Source organism: Mustela nivalis (genome assembly GCF_964662115.1).
Source record: "Mustela nivalis genome assembly, chromosome: 9".
Taxonomy (NCBI): Eukaryota; Metazoa; Chordata; class Mammalia; order Carnivora; family Mustelidae; genus Mustela; species Mustela nivalis.
In genome coordinates, this window is record NC_139028.1 from 52,210,260 (window position 1) to 52,224,790 (window position 14,531).

A 14,531-nucleotide genomic window follows, 5' to 3' on the forward strand; every position below is an offset into this window, starting at 1 on the left:
AAATTAACTGGTTCAGAATATTAAGGAGCCCAGAAGATCTTGAAGTTTGTCAGTGGATTGAGTATTACGTGGTTCACTTACAAAATATACAGGGTAATAGTGGTATAGTGGGGGAAGGGATGGAAATGAGTCTGATTTTTATAGTTGAGCATTTATGCAAATGTGTAATTTATATTTGTACACCGGAATTGTGTTTTCTAAATTCCCTTTACTATAATAATAAAAAATGTCTATGAACTAAGCTTCCCCCATAAAATGTGGCATTAGCACTCCTCAAAGGTCATTGCTTACTTTTGTGTGATAGTTTTGTCTTTCTCGTTTTATGCTTGCAACAACTTCGTGGAAGTGGGTGGGGCAGGGATTTTCATTTGCAGATAAGAAAAGCTCAGAGAAATGAGGTGACTTGTCCAAGATCCTATAGCCAGTAGGTCAGTGGGGGCAGGGGGTCGAGGGGGTGGTAGCAACTAGAAGTGCAGCTTTGTTACTCCTAATGCAGTGCTCCTTCCATCCCCCAAGCTATATGGGCTCAGTGACTTAGTAGAAAGATGCCAGACATCTCCTATACTGGATGTTGGATTTTTAGTTGAATAGAAGACCCCTAAAGGAGGTAATGAAGAGTCACTCTGGGGAATAGATAAAAGCACGCTGAAAACCTGTCAGATGTATTCTGCAGACTCTGTTGTGAAACTGACATGTGAGCCTTACTTTCATGTCTCTTTAATCCTTCTTGTAAAATGGTATTTATTCTCAATGTTGCTTTTCTGAGTAGATCAAAAAACAGATCAGGAACCAGACACAAATGAGTGCATACCAGGAAGTGAGTAGCAGGATCTTTCTCACAAATGACTAAATGTTGCCACTTTACATGGTGTTAAATATACTGAAATAACTAACACTATTAATCATGCAGTATTTGTTATTGGTACTAAAACTCTTGCAGCTTACAAAACTATTTCATTCTGACAGGGGTTTTATGAAAAAACATTTTCCTGCCGCCAGTGTTGAAAGATTAATCCGTGGTTTCGCTATGGGGGAGTTACATATTTTAAAATTTTTTTTGCAGACATATATATGTACTATATAAATGTGTAATTGCTGGATAGTATTATACTTCTGTAAGGCTCTCTGCCCTTTGAGTCTTTTCTTAAAATGAAGTTGGCACCTTCTGTTATCACTTGGCTTTATGTTGCAGTCTGGTCTCAAGTACTTGATTTCTTGTGGCCTTTACATAAGACTGTAGACATAAAACAATTTATAATGTATTTGGACCTAAGAAAGAATTGTGCTTTTACAGTTAGTGTGCATTATGGTTGTGTATGCCTCTTTCCATACCTATGGAAGCAAATTGTATCATGTCCAGGGTTTAAGCTCTGAGGTTCAAAGCAGGATTCAGTCTATATTCAATCTATAAAGCAAGTGAACATCTGAATCTTAAGAAATAAGTATATACTTGTGGTGGCTAATGTCCGTCCACTAATTTATATTCACGACCAGCCAAAGATAATGATTGTTTACTCTTTTCTGTTCAATCTTAAGATTGCTGTACTTAACACTGACTTCTGTCTCTGGGACAAATAGCACATTAAGAATGTATCTGTGGGGCCCAGCAAAGCATGCAGATATGCGTATGTGTCTTCTTAGCTTCCAAGTTTTAGCCCAGTTGCATAATGCTGGGCGCTGGAGGTATGAAGATAATGATACACATGTCTGCCCTTAGGAGATCACGAGATTTATATTAATAGTTGCCCAGTAGTCCGGATGTGCTAATACATCTTAATGAGAAGAGCAGCTAAATGAGGGAGCCATTTGATAGAGAAACAAGGTGCTTTTGCTAGAAGGCCATGACATCCAGCCTGAAATCTAAGACTTTGCTCAAGAGGTCTGCCTGCCAGAGGTGAAGGTGCTGAGCTTTGGCCCATGACCTGAGCAGTTCTGAAGAAGTACATAGGCAAAAAGACAATCCAGGTTTCGGCCCCTGTTGCATGTTCTCTGCCCAGCTGCTGCAGAGGAGCCAAGACTTGTGTCCCTCGGGGCTGTTGGGTACAGAGGTTTCTCCAGTTGCTTTTGAACTGGCAGATACTCAAGTTCGATCATCTTGTTTTTATCTTGTTAGGTTTTGTTCAACATTTAGCCCGAGGAGTGAAAACAATGCATGGACATGGACATATATGCCAATGTATCTGTGTCTTTGCTCATGACCAAGCTTAGTTAGGTCAGGCCACAGAGGCTATCATGTACTGAATTCTGGGTGGATTAATTTCTCTCTCTTTTTTTATGGTATTTTCTAAGATGACTCTTAATGTATGGGCTGAGATTTTTTCTTTCCTCTACTGAAGAGTGTATTTTTACCATAAAACAAAATTGAAATACATGATCAAGACATAAATTACTAGAGCCTAATATTTGTAAAACTGGCTACATTTGAGTAGCAGATATACATTTTGAAAATAATAGGCAGCAGTACTATGATAAAAAGTTTTTGCATTCTTATTGGGCTCTACTGTGTCCTCATGGGACCTAACCTTATACTCCTGCAGTGCAAGTCACCCAAATATACCCACATACACATTACTGTTTAATGGGTTGTGATTAAAGTAGGTATCATCTTGTGAGTCACTGTAAATGGATTTTGATACATTTGAGAGCCAAAGGCTAGAGGAAAACTACTATGTGAATAAACAAATATTTATTATGTATAGTTCAATTTTCAGTTTTTCTTCATTAATTTTCTTTTAACTGAAGATGAATTTAGCTAATGCTTAGGGCTGAATTTGAGCCTCTTGAGTTATATATAGAAATATAATTTTATTTTTATTTATTTTTCTGGTATCTGTTTCACTGGTAAAAACCAAGACAGTATATTTGTATCACATCGAAAAGGTAACTTAAACATTATCAGATAATATTAATTTTTAGCACATAATTATATAGAGCATGCTCTGTGCTGGGCACTGTTCTAAGGGCCTTGAAACATACTAACTCATTCAGTATGCAAGCTCTGATTCGCCATAAGAAAAGCTTAGACACCAATTTTTAGATAAAGGAGATAGGTTTCTAACTAGGGTTATGCAAATGAGGAATAGAATTCATCATCTCATTGTGACTTCCACACATATCCTTACTGTATCAAAAGGTACCTAAATAAGGTGTCTGATACCTTTCTATCACAAAAGTATCTAAATAATCTGTTTTCAAAAGATAAATAGTTTGAGCTCATAGTCTTTCATAATTCTGAGTGAGAAACATTATCAGAGAAGTAATCCCCACAATCACTGAACAAACAAGCCTTCCCTTCCATACTCAATAGCCAGGACACTGTTATGATTGAGTTGTGTCCAGAGATCCTTGCTGTCCAATGAAATAGTTTTCCAGCCTGTGGCATGTTTTAAAAGATACATCCCAAGGAGATGAACCAATAAATCACACATCTTGTGGTTCCAATCTCTGGTGTGGGAAATAAGTGAGTGCCCATTCACAATGGCAGTATGTTTTAATATAATTCAAATCCAGCTCCGGATTAATGAAACTAACAGTCTTGATTGTTACTTTCCATTGGTTCAACTCCTTGCCAGTTCTCTGTATAATTTATGAAAACTGCATGTTGCTTATCTTATCCTGTGCATGTAAACTATTGTACCTTTAATCTTTTTGCAAAAATATCTCGTTCATAGAAGAAAGAAAAGTGTTTTCAACTTATGCTTTATGTTTGTTTGATAATGTGAGGATAATTTTGAATGGAAATGCTGCTGTTTAGTTTCCACAGTGCCTTCACCACCTGATAATCCATTTTCCCACCCTGACAAACTCAAAAGGATGAGCAAGTCCGTTCCAGCATTTCTCCAAGATGAGGCAAGTCTGTCTTCTGTAATTTCAGAAAAATAGAACCAAATAGGTGCATTTGCTATGCCAAGGTTGGTGTGTTTGTATTCAGCGGTGGCAGAGACCAAAGAGGTCAGCAGGACTGACCCCTGCCTTTCCTATCAATAGAGGCAGTGTTGTTGATCCTGGAACAGGCAAGGCATGTCTCATTTGACTCAAACAGTAAGTCATTTTGGTGGTGAAGTCAAGTTGCATTGATTTTTGGAATGTGACTTTTGTTTCAAAGTGGGTACAAAATAAGAAATCCAGGCAGAAATATGTTGGCGTGAGCTAACCACTCTGTAGTTTCCAGTAGAGCTGATCTGTGAGAGCTTCATCTAAGTAGCATGAATAGCTTGGAAGCATTTGTTAAACTGGTAAAGTGACAAGGACACAACAGACTTTAAGGATATCTGTTGGGTGTAGGCCGTTGACGTACATTATCTCATTTCATCATCCACCGTGCCTGGAAGGTAGGCCCCATCATTGTTACCAGGTATTACAGATAAGGAGGTACTGCGAGAGGTGAGTAAACTCACTCGGCTAGAAAGGGGTTGAACCACGATGGAGTCTGCATCTGATTGCCGTGGTTAGCCATTATACCTGCTGTCTCAGGCTGGAGCAGGACTATTATCTTGCTATTCACTCAGTACTTTGTAAACACCAGACACTTAATATTCCTTCTGACATCTAACTCTCACCAACTAAACGTGGTTGGTACAATTTTCTCCATTTTTTATAAGTGGGAAGTGCTTGCGAGAGCTTTCCCTCACTTTCCCCCAAATCCAACAGCTGCTAAGAAGTAGATCTAGGACTTTAACTCAGGTCCTTTGACTTAATTAAGATTCCGTGTTATGGGTGGAGGGATGGGGAAGGAGTGCACTTGTAATGAGTCCCGGGTGATGTATGGAATTGTTGAATCACTATATTGAACACCCGAAACTAATATAGCACTGGATGTTAACTAATCAGAATTAAATAAAAACTTAAAAAGCAAAATAAAAAAAAATTTTTTTTTAATTCCATGTTCTAGCCAGAGTAGTTAGGATCTTGGAGTCAGACATTCCTAGCACTGGCTGTGCTACTAATTTGGTGTGTGTGACTCCAGGCGAGTTCCTTAATGTCCCTGAGTCTGGTTTCCTAGTCCTGTCTCATTAGGCTATGAGGAGTCAGCAAGATAATGTGGGGGAAACATACAGCAGAGTGCCTGACACAGGGTGAATACCAGTAAATCCTAGCTGTTACTCTTTGCAGTTTGGGTCTGATTTTTGAGGGTGAAGTAAAAAGCATTATCCTCAAACATTCTCTTAGTAGATGAAAGGTGAAGAAAGTTCTAGACAGCACACAACTCAGGTACCACCTCCCTGACCTCCCTGGCAACCCTCTGTCTATTCTTGGGCCTTAGAGGAGCTATATCTGCAAATGCATAGCCTTCCATATGCTTACCAGCCCAGGTTACAGTTCCTTTGAAACGAATCCCTCATTCTTTGAAACTAAATCCTTAGTTGGAAGCCAACAGTAGGCAGCCTCAATGAGTTCCTGCTTTCACACCTTTGTAAATAGGCTTTGGTCTTGGTTGGCCATATGAATGAGGTGTGTAATTACTTAAAAGGCAAGCGACCCCAGTTCCTGGTCTTCCATTTTTCTCCTCTTTCAGTTTTAATGTGCCACCTCATCGCTCTACACAATAGAGAATCCAAATTGAGTTTGTGTATCAGAGATGCCAAATGAAGCTGTAGAATTTTACCTTTCAAAGCACGTGGGTCAGACTGAATGTTAAAGGAAATGGTCATGAAGCCAGGCCTTGCTCCTCCGTCCACTCTTTCTTCGAGGCTTAGCATCAGTCACGTTCCTTGAATTCCTGCTACGTGGATATCGGCGTTCCAGTTCAACAAGACAGGATCCCATCCCTCAGCAATTTACTCGTGTCCTGATACACTAGATAGAGCATAGTACATGCTGAAATAGAGGGAAACAGTACGTGCTGCCAGCATGTGGGGAGAGAAGGTGGTAATGGACACATGGTGGTGTGGGGTTTTTTTAATCCTTGAGGGAGGGTTTCTTATCCATATAAGTGATAAATTTTATTTTTCTTTAACTCCTTCCTTAATCTGCATTAGAATTGGCATCTGTTTTATGATACATAATTGCATGGCCCTGGGAGACGTTGGCATGTACTAACACCTCCATAAAGGTATTTCCCTAACTCCACTGAACTGCTCCAAAAACCCTCTAACCCCCAAAGGAGCTCATTCTGAATCATAGATTTTTAAAGCTACCATCTAGTAAACTTTAGCTCTAAAGATAATTAAATGTATTATTGCCCCCCCCTTTTTTTTTTTAAGATTTTATTTATTTATTTGACAGAGAGAGATCACAAGTAGGCAGAGAGGCAGGCAGAGAGAGAGGAGGAAGCAGGCTCCCTGCTGAGCAGAGAGGCCTATGCGGGGCTTGATCCCAGGACCCTGAGATCATGACCTGAGCCAAAGGCAGAGGCTTTAACCCACTGAGCCACCCAGGCGCCCCATCCCCCCTTTTTTTTTGAACTAGGAAAATATTTCCTGGGACATATTTAAAATAAGTACCTTTTTTTTTTTTTTTTTTTTTTTTTTTCAAAAAATGTATTAAAATCTACTGTGGGTAGAATTGAATATACTTGAATAAATATAATTTAGTATATACTTCCTTATAGCACTAAAAATATAAACACAATAGCACTATAGAATTACATTAGAGGTGGTTTAAAATTTTTTAAATTTGTGTGTATATAACTTTTAGTTTAAACAGGTCACACTAACATTTATTTTTTTCTAGTTTAATAGTGTCTCCAGTAAAAGATTTGATTTTTAGGGATGTTAAGGCTGTGTTAATAACAAGAGGAATTAAGCATGACATTTTATATTTTGACAGTAAATCTTAGACCGTTTGTTGTCTGGGTAAAGTTAATTTCTCATATATATAAATAAAGTTCTCCACGTAACAGAAATGCACAATATTAAAAGAGTGACAAGAAAGCTCACAGCAGTGCTGACTTCTGTAGCGTCCTGGGCCCACCTTGGAGGTAAAAAAACAAATCACTTTGTTCTTTGCATAGCAAAGCCCTGCTGTCCTCCTTAGGTGAGGTCCATGATAGACCACCACTTCATCCCAACTCCCATTTCCTGGTGATTAGCACCAGAGTCCTTTGAGCTTCAGAAATGTTCATAGATCTCTGGGATACCAAGGCATCATGTTTTTCCAAGGAGAGATGCTGACCTTTGCTCATTCTGAATTTAAATTTTGTGTATCTTATATGATGTTTTGTAGAGTGATGACAGAGAAACAGATACAGCCTCAGAGAGCAGTTACCAGTTCAGCAGACACAAGAAGAGCCCGAGCTCTTTAACCAATCTTAGCAGCTCCTCTGGCATGACGTCCCTGTCTTCTGTATGTAAACAAAGCCTCTATGTTAATATCTCTCTGCTTCTCTGAACCTTGCTCTGCGGTGCTCCATGCTTGCTATAAAGTAGCCTCCTGTTTTATTTCCCAGATTCCAAGGGCACAAGTTTTTTCTCTAACCTGCAATTAGCTTTTGGCTAGCTAAATCTTTTTCTTTTTTTAAGCACAAAACGAGTTCATATCCATTAGAAATGAATTTTTTTATGTAAGTACTTAAAAAATAAACCCAAATTTCTAACAAGATGAACAGCTACATTGTTCCGTGCAACAAATGGGGTAACTTGTGTAAAGTCTACTTGTATCAGATATGTTTTATATTTGTTTGCAGGTATAGAATTGTGCCTGTCTTTTGGCAAACCTGATGAATAAAAGCACTGATTCACATAAGAATAGAAGTGATTCTTTGCCTTATGGAAGGATTCAGAACAGGATTTGTATTTTTATTAATATTTTTAAGATTTGTATCTATTGATTTGACAAAGAAAGACACAGCGAGAGAAGAAACACAAGCAGGGGGAGTGAGAGAGGGAGAAGCAGGCTTCCCACCGAGCAGGTCCCAGGACCCTGGGATCATGACCTGAGCCAGAGGCAGACGCTTAACTACTGAGCCACCCAGGCGCCCCTCACAAAAGGATTTTAAAAGGAAAGCTCCTTAACTATAGTTGTTCAGGTTCAATGTAGAAAATTTGACTTTACCTGGAACTTCTTTCATAACATGAGGTCATTGTGTGCATGGAGTATGTGTGTAGAAATATATATGAAATATACCCACATACACTTATCCAGATAGTTCTCTGATATACACACCATCTCACAAGGTATGCTAACCAAATGATAAAGCTGCCCTAAAATTTTACTAGCCTGCCGTTTTTCAAACTTAAAAAAAAAAAATCTGTTTAAACTGAATTTCTGCTGATGATCCTTAAATGTATGGCCTTGGGAAGGCTTTCAACTGTCTTCATCAATCATCCATTCTTTACCCTTCCTGACCTCTAAAGGCGTATGGTCCACTAAGCATTTTCCTAGATTCAGTGGATGGGTAACATAGTAAGATTCCTTTTTAGTGCCTTGGAAATTTGATAGAGTAATGTGTCACTGTGATTTGTGTCCCTGGGGTTTCTCACATCCTCTTTCTTTACGATCTTAAATACTAAGCATGCCTAAAAATGGAACTCTGAATGCCCCCTACCATAAAATCCCCTGCTTTGGAAATGAGCCAGCATCTAAATAACTTTGCATTTTCACTTGTCATCTGTATCTTTTACAGGCAACTTTTTCTTAAAACATTAGTCGTGTCATATATCACGTCAGGTTGTTGGTTTTGGTCTATCTTTATGCCCTATCACCTGCTTTAAATGCAAACTAGAGAAATAGTAGCAAGCCCACATCATATTTGTGATTCTTGCACTGGGTCCATGAACAAGATAGGAAAAAACACTGCATGTTTCTAATGCCTTCAGGTAAGCGGCAGTGTGATGAGTGTTTACAGTGGAGACTTTGGCAATCTGGAAGTGAAAGGAAATATTCAGTTTGCCATCGACTATGTGGACTCACTGAAGGAGTTACACGTCTTTGTGGCCCAGTGTAAAGACTTAGCAGCAGCAGATGTTAAAAAACAGCGCTCAGACCCGTAAGTACAATTTGGAGTCACTATTTTCTCTCAGTTATTCGTAATCTTGTAGAAATTGAGAAAGAAAGAAATTAAAGAGTGGATATGTGTGGGACTGTGCCAAAAAGAAATGTTTGAGAAGAAAACTTGGGGGAAATGATGTTTTATTTACTCTATAAATATGCCAAACTTAATAAGCTATAAAAATGTCAGAGAAGCAGAAAATATTTCAAGTGGAGGGGACCTTTGAGGCCATCTTGTCCCATTCATTCTTTTAACAGATAAGGAAACCAGGGCCAGAGAAGATAAATGACCTATTTATATAAATTCAGAGAGTCAGCTTAAAATGGAGAATGAGGTCTTGAACCCCAATCTCTTTCCATGACTCTCAAACTTCTCTAAAATTAGAGACATGTCAGGCCATACTTGAAAATGTTCAGTGGTGTGGAAACAGTTAAGATTCTAGAATGAGGTAGTTTCTAAATTTAAATTACATTTTACAGAAGAACTTTAGGGGGAATTAGCAGCTCATCTTTTAGATCATAGACTTAATTGAATTTCAGTTTATTTGCAAAAGCTAAATGGTATTCTTTGCTTTCCCTGTGCAGAAGTCAGATTCTTAGTTATTTTGCTAGCATAGGCCCAATCCTTTATGCTTTTATTATCAAAACAGCTGGGGTCAGTATCCTTTTCTTCCCCACTGAATATGGCTTGCTTATGTGTGTGCTGAGATCAATTTTTGTTTTCAAAAATCAGTAACAATACTTTTTAAATAAGTTCTTCAAGCACCAAAGCCTTTTCTCAATAGGAAACAAGCCGGTATAATTAAGCACTACATTAGAGGTCTGTCCGCCTCACCCCCTACGTCAGGTAAGGCCAAAGGAAGAAAGGGTTCAGGAAATAGTCTTTAAAATTTTTCAAAACAGTATAAAATGACCAGTTCTGTTGCATGTGTTTATAATTTTAAGTATAAAAGGTGTTGCCTTACTTAACTGCTCTTCTTACTGTCATGAAATAATTATTTCTGTCAATTACCAATGCATTTTTCAAGGCAGAGATGGAAACATCACTTTTATTTTCTCTGACCTTCTTGTCTGTCTACTTCTCATTTTAGATATGTGAAGACCTATTTGTTACCAGACAAGGGCAAAATGGGCAAGAAGAAAACACTTGTAGTGAAGAAGACTTTGAATCCTGTGTATAACGAGATACTGAGGGTATTTATGAACTGTCTGTCTAGGAAAATCCTAAATGATGAGCTGTCACTGTGATTTTCATGTCGATAGCTGTGTCTTCTTGGGTAGTATCTCTACAGATGAAGTCAGTCATGGAGAGAGAAGAAGGGAAAGGATAAACATGTTCTGAGACACTGCTTTGCATGAGACCATACACCATGAACATTGGATGCCTTCTCTCCCTCACTCCCTCCATACCCACCAGGAGGGTATATTACCTGCCCCTCACACATGAGACTTAGAGAAACAAAGGAGTTTGCTCAAAGATACATAACTGAAAACATGGACCACTATAACTAAAAGAGCTAGCAGAATTGTAATTCTGATCATGTTATTGCTCTGCCCACAGTCTTTTAGGATTTCCATTGCCCTTAAAAGCATGTCCCACTTTACCGTGCCACCAGTCCCTTCAAAACCCAAGCTCTGGCCTCCTCTTTCCATTTTCAGAGTCTCAGTTCAGGTCACCCTGATTGCTTTCTGTTCTTTGGAGGAACGAAGCACATTTTCTCACACTCCTGGACCTGGCGTTCTATCAGACTGGAGAGCTCTTTCCCACATTCTATCCTGAACTACCTCCTCCAGCCTTAAATGCCTCTTCCTGTGAGAGGCTGTCCTTAACCCCTCCACAGGCACCTTGTTTTATATAAGGCTTTGTTAACACTCCACACTTTAACTACTGGCTTCGTTGTCTTTTTTCCCTTTAAACTGTAAGTTCCAGGCAGGCGGACAGGGACCAGCTCCATGTCATTTAACAGCTGTGTGCTTTTGGGCAAATGACTTAACCTGTCTGTTCTTCAGATCTGCCAAAAGCAGGTAATATTAGTACCTGTCTCTGTGCTTCAGTAGTTGTGAACATTAAGAGTTAATAGGTAGAAAGTGATTAGGATACATTAAACACATGAACATTGACCTTTAGTATAGTGTCTAGATAGATACTCAAAAAATGTTTCTTGGAAGGAGAGATGGATGGACAGATGCATAGAAAGTGTGCCTGGCTCAAATACCCATATTCCTTTATCCCCCAGACTGCTTAAGGCTGCCTTAGTCATGATAATGTAAAACTACAAATATACGAAGTGCTCCTCATTTCCCCTGTCTGAAAAGTCTGTCCCACTAGTGGATTATCCTCTGAGAAAAGAGTCAGAATTAAATTAATTTTCAGTCCTTCATGGGTCAGTTATTTATGGATTTCCTTTAGCTACTTTTTAATTACAGTTTGACTATGATATACCTCAGTACCCTAGCTATTTCTGGGTCAGCTACTTCAACCCTATACTCAGGAAAAGCCAGCTAATTTAACTGGTAAACGCAGAGAAAGGCAAGCCTGCTACAACCAAAATGGATATTCAAGTAGTACATCATAAAGCCAAATAGAGATTATTTTTAGATTAGAAGTACTATTATCCCTTCCATGATTATATATAATCTGGGATTGACTGTATTTTAGATAAAAACTGTAAGGATGCCAAATATTTTCCACTTAACCATACGAAGCAGGAAAAAACAAATATATCTTCTCTTTAAAAAAATACCTTGTTGTTGCAGGATATCTATAGTGGGAGATGTTGTGTGTAAATGGGAGCAAGTGGCATATGGGAATTCTCTGTACTTTCTGTTTAATTTTGCTGTATATCTAAAACTGTTCTAAAAAATAGAGTCTGTTAGAAAAAATACCTTGTCCTTCGGTAGAAAACAGACCACAGGATTAAGCTTCATTAGTGTTTTTAGGCTGAATTGGGTTTATGTTATATCTAGTTTGAACTAAAAACATCCAGCAAAAATGAATAGTTGGCTTTTGTTTTCAGAGACCTATTACTGGCTATGATATTTGAACTGTGGTTTGCTTTTCCAGAAGCAGAAAGAAAATCAGCTTTTGTGAAAGATGGATTTAGCTCTTTGAAAGAAGATACTTAGAATAAGATGACTTTGCAATGTTTTTGAGACTTGAAACCTAACAAATGAGAAAACCTGATCTGCGCAGATGATTTTTCTCTTCATCTCTGTGTCATAACTTTGGTTATAAAATAATAATATTCACCACTTTAATTTCCTTCTTTGATCTGCAGTATAAAATCGAAAAACAAATCTTAAAAACACAAAAGTTGAACCTCTCCGTTTGGCATCGGGATACATTTAAGCGCAATAGTTTTCTAGGGGAAGTGGAACTTGACTTGGAAACTTGGGACTGGGACAACAAACAAAATAAACAACTGAAATGGTACCCTCTGAAGCGAAAGGTATGTGCAGACTTGGTTGGTTGGCTGGTTGGCTGGTTGGCTGGTTGGGGATCTAATGTATAAGAGAAAGCTACTATAATTGCATTTTAATTCACAATGGTTATCCATAGTTTGGTTTAATTGTATCTTTTCACTTTGTACCATATGTCTCTCTTTTTATTTTATTGTTTTTTTAAAGAGAGGGAGCCTGTGCAAGTGTGTGGAGCTAAGAGGGATAGGGGAGAGAGAGAATCTTAAGCGGGTTTCACGCTCAGTGTGGAACCCTACACAGGACTCAGTCTCACAGCCCTGAGATCATGACCTGAGCCAAAATCTAGAGTGGGATGCTTAGCTGACTGAGCCACCCAGACACCCCTGTACCATATGTCTATTATGCTCTTTCCAATATTTTCTATTCTTTTTCTTTTTTCCTCTCTAGATTTCAGGCTAGATTTCCTCTCTAGATTTCTAGATTTTTGCTAACTTATCTTTCAGTTTAATAATTTTCTTATCTGCTATGTCTAAAACACCCATCTTACAAGTTCTCAACATTATATTTTACAGCTTTATATTTTCATTTGATTTTTTATAGACTTTTTCTCTGCTAAAATTCTCCATGTTTTCAAAGTTATTTTTAAGGTATATTTCTGAAAACCCAGTATCTTAAACATTTGCAAGTTTCTTTTATCTAATTTTTTTATCTTGGTTTGGTCATTTGGTCCTTTATCCTGGTATGCCTGTTTATTTTTTATTGCACACTAGACATTGTATATTAAAAACTTTAGGCATATTTTGAGAGGATTTTCTTTTGTTTCTGACACACAGAGTAGGGATAGACAATCTAATCTGAGAATGAACTGACTGGAGGCTGGTGTTCAGTTTTCATGTGGTCCAGTGTAGTTTTTGCTTGCCCATATTCCTAGGCTACGACCCTTTGGAGCTTCTAAGTGAAAGCCTAGAGAAGTAGTTCTCAAATTTTACAATCCGTCCAGTTCTACTGAAGGACTTACTAGAGCACAGATTTTCAGGGCCTATTCCCAAGGTGTCTGAGCTGATGAGACTGGGGCCCAAGAACATGCATTTTCAAGAAGTTCCTAGGCATTGCTGATTACTGAGGTAGAGTATGGCTTGGAGACCATACGTTGAGAGCGGCTGATCAGGGGTATTTTCTAAGACTATTCCTTGCTGGCTGCGGACTCCAATTTTTGTCTCCTCAGCCCTACAAGACAGGCAAAAGCTCTGCTTGAGCTTCTTCATCTCTTTCATTAGGCTTTTTTCTAGTTTGGCACTACTTAAAAATAGCTGATGCCTCAACATGAAAAGCAGAGAATGTCAGGCTCAAATATTTTGTCCACTTGATTCCTGTCTATATTAATAATTCTTCAGCTCCTTCCAATACATTTGTTTAATCCAGTTTTAAAAAATACTCTTAGTGTGAGGGTGAGTTTGAGCCTAGCTAAAAGTCATAAATAGCAACAATACAAATCATTGTTTAGTATCTACATAATATAGCGCCTTGACTTAAGAAATGGCTCCCAAATATTGCATCAAAAATCATCTGAAGCACTTATTTCTAGTCTTACCCAAGACTCACTGGGTGTGAATTCCTTAGAAGATGTCAAGACCTTTTCCTTTTAAACTAATGTCAGTTGCATTTCTGATTCATAACCATGCTTTGACAATAAGGCTCTAAAGAACCAGAATCTGAAAATAAAACCATCTCTCTTATACTCAAAAACAATAGACATAGTTTTTAAAATTATTGTCCAGTCTTTGTTATTTTTAGAGACCTCACATCATGTGATCTGAAATAATCAGGTTAATGCAGCTTTGAAATGTAATGTTTGGCTTTTCTTCACCCTACTTTCCCACATTCATCTTACTCAAAGAGAATAATACAAATAAATAGTTTTATGTGCTGGCTGGGTGACCAATAGAAAAATGTGTGTTTTTATAAAAACCAAAACATCCCAGAATATTTCTCCTCTCCCCAAGAAAGCCATTCTGATTTCTCTACTATCTGTGACACTAAAGGCTAAGAGCTGTTTTTTCAAGATACACAACATAGCTTTCCCAGATATAAAAGCAACAGTTTAGCTCTGTTGGGGAAGGAAATTTTAATCCAGGGCACTCATGGTTAATACATAGTTGCAGAATTGGGGCAGTTATGCTCTC

General features: G+C 38.2%; 1 protein-coding gene across 14 annotated transcripts in view; it reads left to right on the plus strand.

Moving 5' to 3' along the window:
* The window catches only part of SYTL2 (synaptotagmin like 2), a 121,266-nt gene that overhangs the window by 99,651 nt on the left and 7,084 nt on the right, over positions 1-14,531 (plus strand). For 7 of the 14 annotated variants that reach the window (XM_082749035.1, XM_082749036.1, XM_082749031.1 and 4 more), the window contains exons 11-15: positions 3,755-3,849; positions 7,165-7,284; positions 8,757-8,926; positions 10,020-10,122; positions 12,207-12,377. In XM_082749035.1, coding sequence (XP_082605161.1) covers positions 3,755-3,849; positions 7,165-7,284; positions 8,757-8,926; positions 10,020-10,122; positions 12,207-12,377 — 659 coding nt within the window. Of the gene's footprint in view, positions 1-769; positions 818-2,853; positions 2,881-3,754; positions 3,850-7,164; positions 7,285-8,756; positions 8,927-10,019; positions 10,123-12,206; positions 12,378-14,531 lie in introns of all 14 variants that reach the window. The other 7 variants (XM_082749037.1, XM_082749038.1, XM_082749033.1 and 4 more) reach the window with 2 other exon arrangements.